This window comes from Pseudophryne corroboree, chromosome 4, assembly GCF_028390025.1.
Source record: "Pseudophryne corroboree isolate aPseCor3 chromosome 4, aPseCor3.hap2, whole genome shotgun sequence".
Lineage (NCBI taxonomy): Eukaryota > Metazoa > Chordata > Amphibia > Anura > Myobatrachidae > Pseudophryne > Pseudophryne corroboree.
In genome coordinates, this window is record NC_086447.1 from 207149410 (window position 1) to 207167170 (window position 17761).

The following is a 17761-nucleotide window of genomic DNA, read 5'->3' on the forward strand; positions in this document are numbered from 1 at the left end:
ATCTCAGCTCCCCCAGGTGCCCGCAGCACTGCTCGTCTCCTCACCTCAATCCGACTTGTTTTCAAGTCAGATTGAGTTTGTCGGAAAGGGGGCCAGAACCTGTCGGATTTGGTCCCATTTCAGACAGAAACAAGTGGATCGGCGGCTATTCCGCTGATTGTGTTTTCCGACAAAACCAGCTCCTTTTGAATAGGTTGGAACCCCTTCCGACCTATTTCTGTCGGAAGCTGCAGTCTTTCTGATAAGACGGCAGCTTCCGACAGTTATTGAATACACCCCTTTATCTTTCATAAAAGGTTACTAAAGCAACAATACAGATGGCCTATAGCAACTTACTCCTCCTCATTTCCAGATTCACTGTCACTACCAAACAGCTTTGTTTCTGCGTTCTTTGGTTCTTCCTTTGTTTTCTCCCCATCTTCTCCTTCACTGTCAGATGACACAGTCTTTCTCTTTGGAGTTTTCTTGGAGGTCACATCACTGTCAGAGTCATCCCCATCTGACAGGATCCGGCTCTTTTTACTGCCTGTGCGAGAGATACAGAATGATTGCACATGTCCAACAATGGAGGATATTCAATTACCCGGACATGCTGTCGGGTGTAATGTATTGCCGAGGGGGACTATCTAATTAGCCCCGATAAGCCGGCGCGTGCCGCGGCTTATCTGGGAATTTGTTTCACCTGCCTACGGCAGGCGAAGCAAAATCCCAGAAAACAGTCCTGTTTTCATCCGAAAATGGGGCTATTTCACCTGTAAAAACACAGGTTTCACTGAACCTGTGTTTTCGGGTGAAAATGCACTTTTTACCGGACGATTAAATCAAATAGCCCGAACGCAAAACCTGAAGAAACATCGGGGGTTTTCACTCCCCATATCTCATCGGGGGTAATTGAATATGGCTTATCTCATTCTCCCGTATGATGGAAAAATAAATAAATACTGTATATTAAGTGAAACGTTTGGGAACTTTCAACGTTCACAAGACTATCAAATTGTTGTTATAATGGGATTCATGTATGCTGGTGGGCTTTAAGCTCACTGGCAATTACAGGTTCCATCAAAGCAAGTCATGTGACAAGTGGGTGTGGTTTCCCCTCACGTACAGACTCAGATGAGGGCAAATGGTGCTTCCTGCCCGAAACCCAGAGTGATGCATTTATAACCCTGCCTAAAAAAATATACGTTATGGTAAGAACTTACCATTGGTAACAGTATTTCTCCTAAGTCCACAGGTTCTACAGGGATCCCACCCTGACGCACCTGATTTGAGGATCCTTTTACTCACTAACCTCTTCCATCTTGGATACATTGGGATATAGTGGAGCGACAGCAGATTTGCACCAAACGGTCAAAGATTTTTGGCCTCCAAGCATGCAACGGGCCCGTCCATATATCCTACCTCCTGGCCAGAATTTAGCGTCCTGAGAGGCAAAGGTATCAAGGCATAATGTCTAATGAATGTGTAAATGGAGAACGTGTGTCTACTTTAACATATCTATTTTGCTGAAACAGCACAGAGACATTAGCCGGAAACAGGGAGATCAGCTTGAGAATATGCTTCTGAAATTTTCATCCGAAGCCACTTCACCAGTGTCTAGTTATGCGTAGGCCATCCTCTCTTGTAAAATTCATAGAGAATCAAGAGTATCTGTCTTTCTGAAGGCACTAGTATGATGCATCATTAAGGACTTACTTGGATCTCCCACAGCAAAGTCTGGCCCCTATAAACCGAGACTACAATTTCTTCCTTAGAAAGATACCCAGATTTGGTTCGAAGAACTGTCTATCTGCATTAAGCAAAGGAAGGCCTCTGGTCCTGCTCTGAGGTACAATGTTTTTTATACTGACAATGTCTCCTGTTTGCTTAAAAACCATCACACAAGTGCACTATTTGAAGCCAGTCTACTCGGGGGGGGGGGGGGGGGGGGGGCTCTAGCGGGTCCCGTATGCCGCGCCCAGCCGCACTTTGAATCGGGGAACCGCACTAGCGGGGCCCCCGGTTTGTAGTCACCACAGTCGTCACCTTCAGGCATATGTTAGGGGTGTGCGGCGCGCTGCAATTGCGACAGCCAAGGCGCAGAGCCCCGCTGAACAAACGACCTCTCAGGACGGTGGTCCTGCAGCAGGGAAGCGGCTCTGCACCTCGCAAGGCCGTTGACTGCCCCCTTCCCCCACAACTCTCATGGTGCAGCTATGCTGTTGCCCAAACAGCATACTGGAAATAACATACGTTTAAAAGAATTTGAAGAAAACTCTCTGGAGCTGCAGAGATGTGCATCCTCTCCTGGGGGCACTTTTTTCTAAACTACCTGTGTGTGTGTGTGTGTGTGTGTGTGTGTGGGGGGGGGGGGGGGGGGGAGGCATAGAGGGGAGGAGCCAGCACACCCAGTGAAGAAATTTAAAGTGCACCGGCTCCTTTGAACCCCGTCTATACCCATCGTACTAAGTCTTCCCCATATCCTTTATGGATGCTTGAGAAAGGAGGTTGAATGTGTCGCATTCCTTGGAAAAAAGTGCACACATCCTGTAGGTTGTAGGTTTTTTGGAACCATACAGTCAATGCGGACACTTGTACTCTCAAGGAAGTCAGCCATAACCCTTTATGCATTCCGGCCTGAAGGATGCTAAGACTCTGGAAACTCTGAAAAACCAAGGGTCAAATTTTAGATCCGTACACCACTGAACATAGGCTTGCCATATTTGGAGATAAATGCGAGCTGAGGAAATTTTCCTTGCTCTGAGCATAATTAGAATTACCTGTTGTGAGAATGCTCTGGCCTTCAGGATGGAGATCTCGAGAGTCACTTCGTCAAAGACAGTTCATGCAGGTGTTTGTGATAACCAGGACCCTGAGACCGTAGATCTGACCCTTGAAGGAGTAGGAATGGAGCATCCATCGACATCCTCTGCAGATCTGTGCATCAATATCTTCTGGACCAAGCTGGAGCTATTAGTATCACAGCACCCTTTCCTTATCTTACCTTTCGTATCACCCTGTATAACAAGGCGATTGGTGGAAACACATGAACCAGATGAAAGTTGACAAGTCATCCACAAGATCGCTCTGGGATTTGTTCTCGACTCGTATGCGAAACCTTTGTTGTTCTGACAGAACGGCATGAGATGCATCTCCAGTAACCCCCATTATCCTAGGGGTGTAAGTCCATACGTTTACCTGAATGGCGAGTTGACAAGAGAAAATCTGCTTCCCAGTTTAGGACTGCCGGAATGAGTACAGCGGACAAGGCTGGATAACGAAGTTCTGTCCACCCTAAAGTGCAACTTACCTTCTTCATTATGTTTTGGCTGCCGGAATGAGTACAGCGGACAAGGCTGGATAACGAAGTTCTGTCCACCCTAAAGTGCAACTTACCTTCTTCATTATGTTTTGGCTGCGAGATACTCCGAGGGTTGAGGTACGCCACTGCCATTGCAAGTCCAAGCAAATTCCATCTGGATTCATCAGAAGGATATTCTTTGCCTGAATAAATGCAATATATATGGCCAGAGGTTCCAATATATTTATTGGCAGGCAACATTTCTTCCTTGGTCCACTGCCCCTGGAAGCAACTCCTTCCTGACACTTTACCCCAGCCCCACAGGCTGGCATCCATTGTCAGAGTTGCCATCTGATAACCAAAGGAGCCTTCCTTTGTCCAGGATAGGATGTCCAATAATCATCAAGCTATTGACCTCCTAACTTCCAGAGGAAGACCAGAATCTGCGCTTTTATTGTCGGATGTAAAACCTTTCTACTAGGAAATGATCAGACATTGAAGATGTATCTAATGGAACAGAGTATACTCCATCATGTCCAATGTCTACACCATCAAACCCATCACACGCATTACAGCGTAAATGGATACTGTTTGACTGTGTAGCAACTCCTGAATCCTTAAGTGAATTTTGGACATTTTGTTCAGAGGTAATTATTTTCTGAAATAGAGGCTGAAGGATAGCAACCTAACATAGCGCTTATGGAACAGTGCTATAGGAACAGGTTGATAGGCATCCTGAATATTCCAGAATGCCCTAAATCCTCCTCCTCTATGGCAGAAATAATGGAACGTAAAGTCTCCATATGAAAACTGAGGCACCCAAAAGTACTTGTTCAGTGCTTTGAAATGGAGTATGGGCCGGGTTGACCCATTTGGCTTCTGGACTAGAAACAGGTTGAAATCAAACCTTGTCCTTATTGTGCAGGAGGAATTGAATTATCATTCTTGACTGATGCGCCTGAACGGCCTCTTGCAAAGCCCTAGTCTTTGTTTCCACTGACGACGGGCTGGTACAATCTTTAATGAGGGTGTTTCCCGAAAACACCTACAGCACTTGGTATTACCAGGTGGTTTACCATCCAAGTATTAACCAGGACCAACACTGCTTAGCTTCCAAAGTCAGATAAGATTGGGCATGTCCGCTGCCTGTTCTGTGCAAACTGAAGAAATCAGCCTCCCACCCTGGGTCGTCCCAGGTGGAGGCCCTCACCATCAGGCTGATGGCTTATCTTCAGATTTGAAAACCAGTTCTCTGGTAGCCCAAAACCTTTAAGTCCTACCAAACTTGTTGGATTGGGACTGCTTGCCTTTTACCCTTTCCGTTTGCATTTCCTTGATTCCCAAAACCTTTTAGTCCTACCAAACTTGTTGGATTGGGACTGCTTGCATTTTACCCTTACCATTTGCATTTCCTTGATTCCGAAAGGACAGAAAAGCTGGAAACTAGGCTTGAATTTTTGTGTGAAAAGAAACTTCACTTTCTTGGAGTCTGATTTCAAATACTGTTAGTTCTTTACCAAAAGAATATTTCCAGTAACAAAGATAAGACTCCAGAACTTTCCTGGATTCTGAGTCAGCTTACCATGTACATAGCCAACCCGCTCTGCGAGCTGCTGTCTGAGAGGCACTTGTACCCATATCCAGGTCCGTTTATCGCTGCCTGTTTGATATGCAATATGGAATTTTTGCTTTCTAGATGACATTGAAAGATCCCCTTTCATTGCATCAACCCAGGCTGCCACTGCTTACACTATCCGAGCTGAAGCCAAGGCTGGTCTAATGATTGTCCCAGAAAAAAAAACAGAGTCTCGTATCCGTGACATAATTTATTTATGTTGAAAACAAAAATATTATAGATTGCTGCAGCAATCTAAGGTCTGCAAATCTACTTAGGGAGCCACCCTTCTTTTTTAAATAGTCCCCAGCTGTATGAGGATAATTGGAATTTCATTTCCTGGAATTCTAACTTCTTACTGGGCGTAACCCAACATAATTTCCATCAGCTGCTTCTGAGGACAGAATGGCTTACATAGTACTAATTGGCTCAGGTATGTCCACTGAGCTGAGTGCAATGAGTCCTCAGCTAAACAGGTTTAAACTGTGAAGATGTTGTATCATGTCTATGTGATTTACTTACCACCGGCCTTTCAGCCTGCCTTTATTAAGAGACTACCATTCCCTAGGTGGATAACCTCAGAATGAAAATTGCATGTAAGGGTTAATAGGATAACCTATCGCTGGTATAGGGGCTGGCATTATCTGCTCAGCTACATTGGATGTCTGTGCAAAGTAGCCCATGAAGGTTCAACCAGAACCTGTGCCTGCCTCGGTTACTTAAGAGGCTTTGGAGATAACTAAACCATTTTACACATAATCCCACTGAACCAGTCCTGATAAGTTAACCTAACTCTGCAAGACAACATGAAATGAGTGTTGGTGCTGCTGTGGAAAGTGTATTTTCCTCACCCTTGCCGCTCTTAGACATGATAAATGAATCACACACCTTTACAGTGTTATTACACAATTTGTGACGGTAATCAATTTAAAATTTGTTAAAGTGACATACAATCCGACCCTACCCTGCTTTGCACCAGCATTGAGGATCGGAATACACAGAAAAACTGATGGAATTTTATAGTAAAGTCAGCAATCACACTAGCAGTCAGTCACAGGTTATACATTAGCATATTAAGCAATATGAGCACATAATCAACTACAAATACATTTCAAGTATGTAGAAGAAACATATTACTACATTACCTTATATAATATGATTTTAATACCTACCGGTAAATCCTTTTCTCTTAGTCTGTAGAGGATGCTGGGGACGCTTCAAGTACCATGGGGTATAGACGGGATCCGCAGGAGACATGGGCACTTTAAGACTTTGAAAGGGGTGTGAACTGGCTCCTCCCTCTATGCCCCTCCTCCAGACTCCAGTTATAGGAACTGTGCCCAGGGAGACGGACATTTCGAGGAAAGGATTTATTGTTAACTAAGGTGAGATACATACCAGCTCACACCTCAAGCACGCCGAACAACATGGCATTTAACAGAAACCCAGTCAACGGCATGAACCATGTCAGCAACAGGCTGACTACAACATAACACAACCTGTGTGTAAGCATAACTAATAACTGCAGATAGAGTCCGCACTGGGACGGGCGCCCAGCATCCTCTACGGACTAAGAGAAAAGGATTTACCGGTAGGTATTACAATCCTATTTTCTCATACGTCCTAGAGGATGCTGGGGACGCTTCAAGAACCACTGGGTTTATACCAAAGCTCTAGAATGGGCGGGAGAGTGCGGATGACTCTGCAGCACCGATTGACCAAACATGAGGTCCTCATCAGCAAGGTATCAAACTTGTAAAATTTCGCAAAAAAGTGTTTGAACCCGACCAAGTAGCTGCTTGGTAGAGTTGTAATGCCGAGACTCCTCGGGCAGCCGACCAGGATGAGCCCACTTTCATGGTAGAGTGGGCCTTCACTGATTTCGGTAACGGCAATTCAGCCGTAGAATGACCATGCTAAATCGTACTGCAGATCCAGCGTGCAATAGTCTGCTTTGAAGCAGGCGTTCCAATCTTGTTGGCAGCATACAAGATAAACAGAGCTTCCGTTTTCCTAAGTGGAGCCATTCTGGCGACATAAATCTTCAAGGCCCTGACCACAGCGAGAGATTTTGACTCCTGGAAGACGTCAGTAGCCATTGGTACCACAATAGGCTGGTTCATGTGGAACGATGAAACCACCTTCGGCAGAAATTGTTGATAAGTCCTCAACTCCGCTCTATCCTCATGGAAAATTAAATAAGGACTCTTGTGAGACAAAGCCGCTAACTCAGACACCCGCCTTGCGGATGCCAAGGCCAATAGCATGACCACTGTCCAAGTGAGAAATTTCAACTCAACCTTCTGTAAAGGTTCAAACCAATGTGATTGAAGAAAATGCAACACCACGTTAAGATCCCATGGTGCCACTGGGGGCACAAGTGGAGGTTGGATGTGCAAAACTCCTTTCACGAAAGTCTGAACTTCTGGAAAGGAGGCCAATGGTTTCTAAAAGAAAACCGATAAGGCTGAAATTTGTACTTTAAATCGAGCCTAACTGTAGACCCGCATCCACACCTGCTTGCAGGAAATGGAGAAAACGCCCTAGCTGAAATTCTTCCGTAGGAGCCTTCTTGGATTCACACCAAGACACATATTTTCTCCAAATACGGTGATAATGTTTAGACGTTACTCCTTTTCTAGCCTGAAGAAGTGTGGGAATAACTTCACTGGGAATACCCTTTCGGGCTAGGATCCGGCGTTCAACCGCCATGCCGTCAAACGCAGCCGCGGTAAGTCGTGGTACACGCACGGCCCCTGCTGTAAACGATCCTCTAGAGGAAGAGGCCAGGGATCTCTTATGAGTAATTCCTGAAGCTCTGGATACCAAGCCCTCCTTGGCCAGTCCGGAGCAATGAGGATCACCTGAACCTTTGTTCTACTTATGATCTTTAACACCTTTGGAATAAGTGTCAGCGGAGGAAACACGTACACCGACTGAAACACCCATGGTGTTACCAGCGCGTCCACCGCTATTGCTTGAGGGTCCCTCGACCTGGAACAATATCTCTGAAGTTTCTTGTTGAGGCGAGACGCCATCATGTCTATTTAAGGAATTCCCCAAAGACTTGTCACTTCTGTGAAAACCTCTTGATGAAGACCCCACTCTCCTGGATGGAGATCGTGTCTGCTGAGGAAGTCTGCTTCCCAGTTGTCCACTCCTGGAATAAAGATCGCTGACAGAGCGCTTGTATGTCTTTCCGCCCAGTGGAGAATTTTTGTGGCCTCTGCCATTGCCACCCTGCTCTTTGTTCTGCCCTGGCGGTTTATGTGCGCTACTGCTGTTATATTGTCCGATTGTATTAGGATGGGCCGGTTGCGAAGAAGACGTTCCGCTTGAAGGAGGCCATTGTAAATGGCCCTTAACTCCAGAACATTTATGTGTAGACAAACTTCCTGGCTTGACCATTTTCCCTGGAAGTTTTCCCCCTGTGTGACTGCTCCCCAGCCTCGGAGACTCGCATCCGTGGTTACTAGGATCCAGTCCTGGATCGCGAACCTGCGTCCCTCTAGGAGGCGAGAGCTGTGCAGCCACCACAGGAGTGAGATTCTGGTCTTGGAGGATAGGATTATTTTCCGGTGTATGTGCAGATGAGATCCGGACCACTTGTCCAACAGGTCCCACTGAAACACCCTGGCATGGAATCTGCCAAATTGAATGGCCTCGTAGGCCGCCACCATCTTCCCCAGCAGCCAAGTGCATTGATGAATTGATACTCTCGCTGGTTTCAGAATTTGTTTGACCAAACTGAATTTCCAGAGCCTTCTCTTCTGGAAGAAAAATTATCTGTAATTCCGTGTCCAGAATCATTCCCAAAAACAACAGCCGCTTTGTCGGATTCAACTGTGACTTCGGCAGGTTTAGGAGCCAACCATGTTGTTGCAGAACTGTCAGGGAGAGTGCAATGTCCTGCTCCAGCTTGTTTTTGGATCTCGCCTTTATCAGGAGGAGATCGTCCAGGTAAGGAATAATTGTGACTCCTTGCTTGCGAAGGAGAACCATCATTTCCGCCATTACCTTGGTGAAAATCCTCGGAGCCGTGGATAGACCAAACGGCAGCGTCTGAAATTGGTAATGACAATCCTCAGTAGCAAACCACAGGTAAACCTGATGCGGAGGATATATGGGGATGTGCAAGTAGGCATCCTTTATGTCGACCGACACCATGAAAACCCCTTCCTCGAGACTGGAGATCACTGCTCGGAGAGATTCCATCTTGAATTTGAATTTTCTTAGGTAAAGATTGAGGGATTTTAGGTTCAGAATTGGTCTGACCGAGCCGTCCGGCTTCGGGACCACAAACAGGCTTGAATAAGAGCCTTCTCCCTGTTGTGCCGGGGGAACCCCGACAATAACTTGATTCCGACACAATTTTTGTATTGCATCGCATACTACCTCCCTGTTCGGAAGAGAAGCTGATAAGGCTGATTTGAAAAAACGTCGAGGGGGCACGTCTTGAAACTCCAGTTTGTACCCCTAGGACACTATTTCCAGAATCCATAGGTCTAGGGACGAACGAGCCCAGAAATTACTGAAAAGTTTGAGACGTGCCCCCACCGGTGCGGACTCCCGTAGAGGAGCCCCAGCGTCATGCGGTGGATTTGGCGGAAGCCGGGGAGGACTGCTGCTCCTGAGAACCTGCCACGGCCGGAGATCTTTTACCTTTTCCTCTATTAGCAAGGAATAACCTCAGCCTTTTTTGTATTTATTTGGCCGAAAGGACTGCATCTGCAAGTGGTGAGCTTTCTTTTGTTGTGGAGAAACATACGGCAAAAAATGACGACTTACCCGCGGTAGCCGTAGATACCAACTCAGTGAGACCTTCACCAAACAATACACCACCTTTATACGGTAGAGACTCCATAGCTTTTTTAGAGTCAGCATCAGCATTCCATTGATGAATCCACAATGCTTTTCTAGATGAGACTGCCATGGCATTTGCCCTTGATCCCAAGAGGCCAATATCTCTCGCCGCTTCCTTTAAGTAGGCTGCAGCGTCCCTGATATAACCTAGCGTTAAAAGGATGGCCTCCCCATCCAGGGTATCTATATCAGATGACAAGTTATCAGCCCACTTTTCTATAGCACTACTCACCCACACAGATGCAATAGCTGGTCTGAGTAGTGTACCTGTGGTGACGTAAATGGATTTTAGCGTATTTTCCTGTCTACGATCCACAGGATCCTTAAGGGCTGCCGTGTCAGGAGACAGTAAAGCCACCTTTTTAGACAACCGTGACAGCGCCTTGTCTATAATGGGAGGTGACTCCCACTTCTCTCTATCCCCAGAGGGGAACGGATACGCCAGTTGAATCCTTTTGGGAATCAGAAACTTTCTGTCAGGTTTTTCCCACATTATTTCAAAAAGGGCGTTCAGTTCATGAGAGGGAGTAAACGTTACCTCAGGTTTCTTTCCCTTAAACATACAGACCCTAGTATCAGGAACCGCAGGGTCCTCGGTGATATGCAACACGTCTTTTATTGCCACAATCATGTACTGAATGTTTTTTGCCAATTTTGGGTCTAATCTGGTATCACTATAGTCGACACTGGAGTCAGTGCCCGTGTCGGGAACTGTGTCTGCTAACTGTGCAAACGAACGTTTATGTAACCCCGAGGGGGTCTGTACCTGTGATAACACATCCTCCACCGATTTCTTCCATACCTGGTTCTGAGATTCAGATTTATCTAGTCTCTTATTAATAAGAGCCACGTTAGCAGTCAAAGCATTCAACACATTTACCCAGTCAGGAGTCGGCGGTGCTGACAGGGTCACTCCCACAGCAGTTTCTGCCTCCAACACAGTCTCCTCCTGGGAAGAGCACTCCGCCTCAGACATGCCGACACACCTGTACCGACACCCACAGACACACTGGGCCAAAAGGGGGACAGACCCACAGTAAAGCCTGTCAGAGAAAAACAGTCCCGAGTCTAAAACTTTATATATATTGCCTCAGACCCTGCAGCGCTTTACAATCACTTATTTTTGCACCAAATTTGCTGTGCCCCCCCCCGTTTTACACCCTGTTACTTGTGATAGCAGTGGTGAGGAAGGACCAGCGCCTCTGCAGCTCCTGGAGAGAAAATGGCGCTGATGAGAGCTGTGAGGGCTAAGCCCCGCCCCCTACATGGCACGCTTCAGCCCGCTCTTTTACAAACAAATAATGCCGGCGGGGGTATGAATTTAACTTCAATATCACTCTGCCAGCCTTTAAAGAGGTGTTTTAATGCTGCTCAGGGCGCGCCCCCCCGCGCCCTGCACCCTGCAGTGCCGCTGTGTATGGGAGCATGGCGCGCAGCGTGATCACTGTGCAGTACCTCAGAAAGCCGTCACTGAAGTCTTCTATCTTCTTCTGCTCACCTATCTTCTGACTTCTGGCTCTGCAAGGGGGGTGACGGCGGGCTCTGGGAGTGAACCCCTAGGCGTACCTAGTGTTCCAAACCCTCAGGTGTTAATGGTGTCCTGTAACCAAGAAGCAGAGCCTTTAACTCCCTAGAAGTAGGTCTGACTTCTCTCCCCTAAGTCCCACGATGCAGGGAGACAGTTGCCAGCAGCCTCCCTGAAAATAAAAACCCTAACAAAGTCTTTTCCGAGAAACTCAGTAGAGCTCCTCAGTTGTGCATCCAGTCTGCCTGGGCACAGATTCTAAACTGGAGTCTGGAGGAGGGGCATAGAGAGAGGAGCCAGTTCACACTCCTTTCAAAGTCTTAAAGTGCCCATGTCTCCTGTGGATCCCGTCTATACCCCATGGTTCTTGAAGCGTCCCCAGCATCCTCTAGGACGTATTAGAAAAGAGTTTTAAACGTATTCCGTTGCACAGCAAAAGAAACCCACAGCAATAGTTATCAGACTCATATGCATCAGGCACTAACTATTCGTTCTCAAAGGTAAAGAGACTTAGTGCTGTATTACCCGGCTCAGTAGAGTGGGATACAGCGAGACTCACCCTGCTTCCAGGACTGATCAATACGATTGCGAACGCTGAGTGGATCCAGACGCTACTAGTGTACACAATCGCTCAGTGAACCTAAAGTGAACACAGACGCCCAAGTGAACCCGGACGCACCAGTCACCCAGCCGCCTATGTGGCGAATGGGTCCCGTTCGCACAGAGCGTCTCAGACGGAAGCAGGAACACAGTTCATGGCGGGAGACTCGGAGGAAACTGGTCATGAACTGGAGGTGAGGGGCGACCAAGGGAGCCTCTGACTCCCCACTGCTGACATCAACCCTAGGGAACGTGGCCTAATACTACCCCCCTGGAGCCTATGATCCCTAAGGCCTAGCGCTGGTGCACTCTCAGTGGCAGCCGCGTCAGCTACTGTTTGGTAGCCTCCTCCCAAAACAGTGAATCTGTGTCCGCGTTCCCCCTCTAAGCGGAACAGATGCCTTACCTTCTCCCTGTGCTCCGGCCACAGCCTGGTAACGTCTGCTGGACCTGCTAATATATCCGACACAGACGCCCACCGAAACACTGTACTTGTGGGTAAGCGTTGTCATGACTCAACGCTTTTTAGAAAGATCACTCAGAAAAAATAGTAAGACTATAAAAACAAAAACAAGATTTATGGTAAGAACTTACCGTTGTTAATTCTCTCTCTGCGAGGTACACTGGGCTCCACAAGGAATAACATCGGGGTGTAGAGTAGGATCTTGATCCGAGGAACCAACAGGCTCAAAGCTTTGACTGTTCCCAAGATGCATAGCGCCGCCGCCTCTGTGCACAGGAGCTCAGTTTTTGTTTACCAGTCCAATGCAATAGCAGGTTATAAAATAAAAAAAAAGATGAAAAAAAAAAGATGAAAAAAAAAAAAGATGACAATCGTTAGAAGCCACACACTCACAACAGGAGAGGGTATCAGCGGCTAATGCCATCCCAACCCAAAGAAGCCAAGTGCGTCAGGGTGGGAGCCTTGTGGAGCCCAGTGTACCTCGCAGAAAGATTTAACAATGGTAAGTTCTTACCATAAATCTCGTTTTCTGCTGCGGGGTACACTGGGCTCCACAAGGATTAACATCGGGATGTCATAAAACAGTTCCTTATGGGAGGGGACGCACTGTAGCGGGCACAAGAACCCGGCGTCCAAAGGAAGCATCCTGGGAGGCGGAAGTATCGAAGGCATAGAACCTTATGAACGTGTTCACCGAGGATCACGTAACCGCCTTGCACAACTGTTCAAGGGTCGCACCAAGGCAGGCCGCCCAAGAAGGTCCAACAGACCGAGTTGAATGGGCTTTGATGGTAGCAGGAGCTGGAAGACCAGCCTGTACATAAGCATGTGCAATCACCATTCTAATCCATCTGGCCAAGGTTTGCTTGTTAGCAGGCCAGCCACGTTTGTGAAATCCAAACAGAACAAAGAGAATCAAAACTTCCTAATGGAGGCAGTTCTTTTCACATAGATACGGAGAGCCCGTACCACATCCAAAGACCGCTCTTTGGAGGACAATTCAGGAGAACTAAAAGGCGGAACTACAATCTCCTGGTTAAGGTGGAAGGAAGACACCACCTTAGGCAAATAACCAGGGTGCGTTCTAAGAACTGCCCGGTCCAAAATAAGATAGGTGCCTTATCCTGTAAGTCCCCCGAAGTCCGAGACCCTTCTAGCAGAAGCAATAGCCAGCAAAAACAAGACCTTAAGGGAAAGCCACTTAAGGTCTGCAGACGCTAGAGGTTCAAACGGATACTCTTGCAAGGCCTCCAGAACCACTGACAAATCCCAAGGGGCCACTGGTGGTACATAAGGAGGTTGAATTCATAACACCCCCTGAGTGAAAGTATGAACATCAGGCAGGGTAGCAATCTTTCTCTGAAACCATACCGACAAGGCAGAAAATGTGAACCTTGAGGGACGCCAGGCGAAGGCCTAAGTCCAGGCCCTGTTGTAGGAAAGCCAAAAGTTTGGCCGTACTAAACTTGCAAACGTTATGGTTATTAGACGCACACCAAAGTTAGAATTCCAGACCCTATAATAAATCTGAGCAGAAGTTGGCTTACGGGCCTTCAACATAGTTTGAATGACCGCCTCAGAGAAAACCCTTGGCCCTCAGGACGGAAGCTTCAAGAGCCACGCCATCAAAGCCAGACGGGCCAAATCCTGATAAACACAAGGGCCCTGAACGAGGAGGTCTGGACGTTGTGGAAGTAGAAGGGGACGATCTAACGAGAGGCCCTGTAGATCTGAGAACCAGTGCCGTGTGGGCCACACCGGAGCGATCAGAAGTAGGATTCCTCCTTCCTGTTTGAACTTCCTGATCACTCTGGGCAGGAGTAATTCCGGAGGGAACACATGGCAGCTGAAAGCTCCATGGGTTTGCTAGTGCGTCTACGAATGCCGCTTGAGGATCCCTTGTCCTTGCTCCGAAGACCGGAACCTTGTGATTGTGTCGAGACGCCATCAAGTCTACATCTGGAAGGCCCCACTTATCCATGAGGAGTTGAAATACATCTGGATGGAGGCTCCACTCTCCGGCGTGTACGTCCTGCTGACTGAGGAAGTCCGCTTCCCAGTTGAGGACCCCCAGAATGAACACTGCCGATATGGCTGGTAGATGGCGTTCCGCCCATTGAAGAATCCTTGATACTTCCCTCATTGCGATGCGGCTTCGAGTGCCGCCCTGATGATTTATGTGCGCCACCGTTGTGGCATTGTCCGATTGTACTTGAACAGGTCTGTTCTGTATCAAATGCTGGGCCAAGTTCAATGCATTGAACACCGCCCGCAGTTCCAGAATGTTTATCGGGAAGAGATACTCCTCCTTGGTCCTCCGGCCCTGAAGGAAGTGTTGCTCCAATAACGCACCCAAACCCCTCAGACTGGCATCCGTCGTCAGAAGGACCCAGTTGGAGATCCAGAAGGGACGACCCCCGGTCAATCGATGGTCCTGAAGCCACCAGCTTAGTGACAGACGGACCTCCGGAGACAAGATCATTTGAGACCTGAACCGGTGAGGCAGGCCGTCCCACTTGGCCAGAATCAACTTCTGTAGAGGGCGGGAATGGAATTGACCGTACTCCACCATGTCGAAGACCGACACCATGAGACCTAGCACTTGCATCGCCGAATGTATTGACACTTGTGGACGAAATAGGAAGCATCGAATCTTGTCCTGAAGTTTCAGGATCTTCTCCGAAGACAAGAACAACCGCTGGTTGTGAGTGTCCAACAATGTTCCCAGGTGTACCATGCTCTGAGCAGGGACCAGGGAAGATTTCTTCCAGTTGATGAGCCACCCGTGAGTTTGCATAAACTGTATTGTCACATCCAAATGACGTAGGAGAATTTTTGGGGAGTTTGCCAGGATCAGCAAGTCATCTAGATACGGGAGAATCCTGATCCCCTGACGGCGTAGCACCGCCATTACCGCCATGACTTTGCTGAATACCCGCAGAGCCGTGGCCAAATCAAAGGGTAATGCCGGAAACTGATCATGAAGGTTGCGCACCGCAAACCTCAGGTACTGCTGATGTGAAATTGCAATAGGAATATGCAGGTAGGTATACTGTATGTCCAGGGAGACCATATAGTCCCCATGCTCCAAGGCCAGAACAATAGAGCGTAGAGTTTCCATACGAAACTTGGAGACCCTCACATACTTGTTCAAAGACTTGAGATTGAGAATGGGCCGCGAGGACCCGTTCGGTTTCGGGACTAGAAACAGCGGTGAATAGTACCCCTTTTGCCTCTCTGAGCCGGAGGCACCTGTACTACAACTCCTGTGTCCAGGAGGGACTGTACCACCGAGTTAACAGTTTTCGCCTTCACCAGATCCAAAGGGACGTCTGTCAGACAAAATCGATGAGGGGGGACGATTCTTGAAGGATACGGCATAACTTCGAGTGACGACTTCCTGTACCCAGGCATCGAAAGTGGTCTTCAACCATTCCTGGGTAAACCCTAGAAGTCGGCCCCCCACCCTGGGATCCCCCAGAGGGAGGCCCGCCCCGTCATGCGGCAGGCTTGTCTGTTTTGGAAGCAGGCTGACGGGCAGCCCAGGTCCACTTGGGTCTGGGCTTAGCAGGTTTGGAAGTACGAGCTTGTTTCGGGTACGCCTGACCTTTTACCTTTCCTGGAGGACAAAAGGAGCGAGAGAAGGTACTGTTCGCCTTTGGCGCCGTACTCGGTAGGCAAGCTGTTTTAGCAGAAGCTAAGTCAGCCACGATCTTATAGAGTTCTTCTCCGAAAAGAATGTCTCCCTTGAAAGGAAGTACCTCCAGGGTTTTCTTAGAATCCAGATCCACAGACCAGGATCTCAACCAAAGGATACGTCGAGCTTAGATGGACGTAGTCGCAGCCTTGGCCGCCAGCACCCCGGCATCGGAAGCCGCCTCCTTAAGATAGTGAGAAGCCGTGGTAATATATGAGAGACATTGTCTAGCATGATCAGAAGCGTCGGAAGGTAGCTCCGCCTCCAGCTCCTGAGCCCATGCTTCAACAGCCCATGTCGCTGCAATGGTTGGCCTATGCACAGCCCCTGTTAGGGAGTTAAACAATCCTCCACACGTCTATCCATCGGTTCCTTCAGAGAGGTGACGGTAGTCACTGGCATAGCTGAGGAAACTACCAGTCTTGCAACCTGGGACTCTACAGGCGGAGGAGTTTCCCCAATTTTTACTTCGCTCTGCAGAGAGGATAGCGAGCCAACATATTCTTATGCGGCGTGAACTTTGTACCTGGATTTTCCCAGGATTCCTGACACATGTCAGCCAGGTGTTGAGAATGAGGCAAAACTTGTTTAACCGACTAAGTTTAAATTTGCCCGGATTTTTAGACACAGGCTCAGGCTTCGGTTCATCAGAAATTCATTGTCCCTATAAAAGTTGATCTGCACCATGTCCTGTTTTTCTTTATTGAGATAAGGAAATTAAATTACGGGATCAAAGGTCATACGGATCACGGGACTCTAGAACACAGAACTTACTATATCTGGAGCTTGTCCTACCAACTACATAAGGACATTTCATGTAAGGTTCTTTATTGGTATTTGCAACGACTTTTCAATCCCTCTTGTACTTCTTTTTTCGGGTCAGCGTATGCGCCATCCTCTTCAGAGGAAGTGTCTGGAACAGTGGTGGATTGTGAGGAAGTAGCGGCCCGTTTAGAAGACGTCTTAGGTGGGCGAGAGTTAGACTTCTTTTTAGTCAGTGATTGGTTCAAGTGCTGTAACTGAGATGAGATCTGATCCGCCCATGGCGGATTGACTGCAGGGACCATAAACTGCTGTACTGGCATAGGCGGTCCCACAGGGGACGTAAGTTTAGTTACCAGCGTATTTAATAAGGTGGAGAAGGTAGCCCAGGGCGGGTCATTGTGGACCTCCGTTTCTACAACCCCACTGGGGGGCAAAGAACCCCCAGAACCTGAACTCTCTGCCGTCACGTTTTCCTCAAATGTGTCTGCAGCATCCCCACCACTCAATGTGGGATAAGCCCCAGTTCCATCGCCCCTTGCAGCTGACATAATGAGAAGCTCAATATCAGGCAACACAGTACAATATTAGCAGCACTATATCTATCAAGAACTCCCAGTGTAGTGTTATCAGCACAAACCGGGAACCCAAGAGATATATGGTGACCAGAAATCACTGAGAAAAAATAAGAATTTACTCACCGGTAATTCTATTTCTCGTAGTCCGTAGTGGATGCTGGGTACTCCGTAAGGACCATGGGGAATAGACGGGCTCCGCAGGAGACTGGGCACTCTTTCAAGAAAGATTAGGTACTATATCTGGTGTGCACTGGCTCCTCCCTCTATGCCCCTCCTCCAGACCTCAGTTAGGGAAACTGTGCCCGGAAGAGCTGACACTACAAGGAAAGGATTTGGAATCCAGGGTAAGACTCATACCAGCCACACCAATCACACCGT

At 47.9% G+C, this 17761-nt stretch overlaps 1 protein-coding gene across 2 annotated transcripts in view; it reads right to left on the reverse strand.

Moving 5' to 3' along the window:
• The window catches only part of LOC134909212 (protein IWS1 homolog), a 236963-nt gene that overhangs the window by 170610 nt on the left and 48592 nt on the right, over positions 1 to 17761 (reverse strand). For both annotated transcript variants that reach the window (XM_063915863.1, XM_063915864.1), the window contains exon 4: positions 337 to 526. In XM_063915863.1, the coding sequence (XP_063771933.1) occupies positions 337 to 526 (190 nt within the window). The remainder of the gene's footprint in view (positions 1 to 336; positions 527 to 17761) is intronic.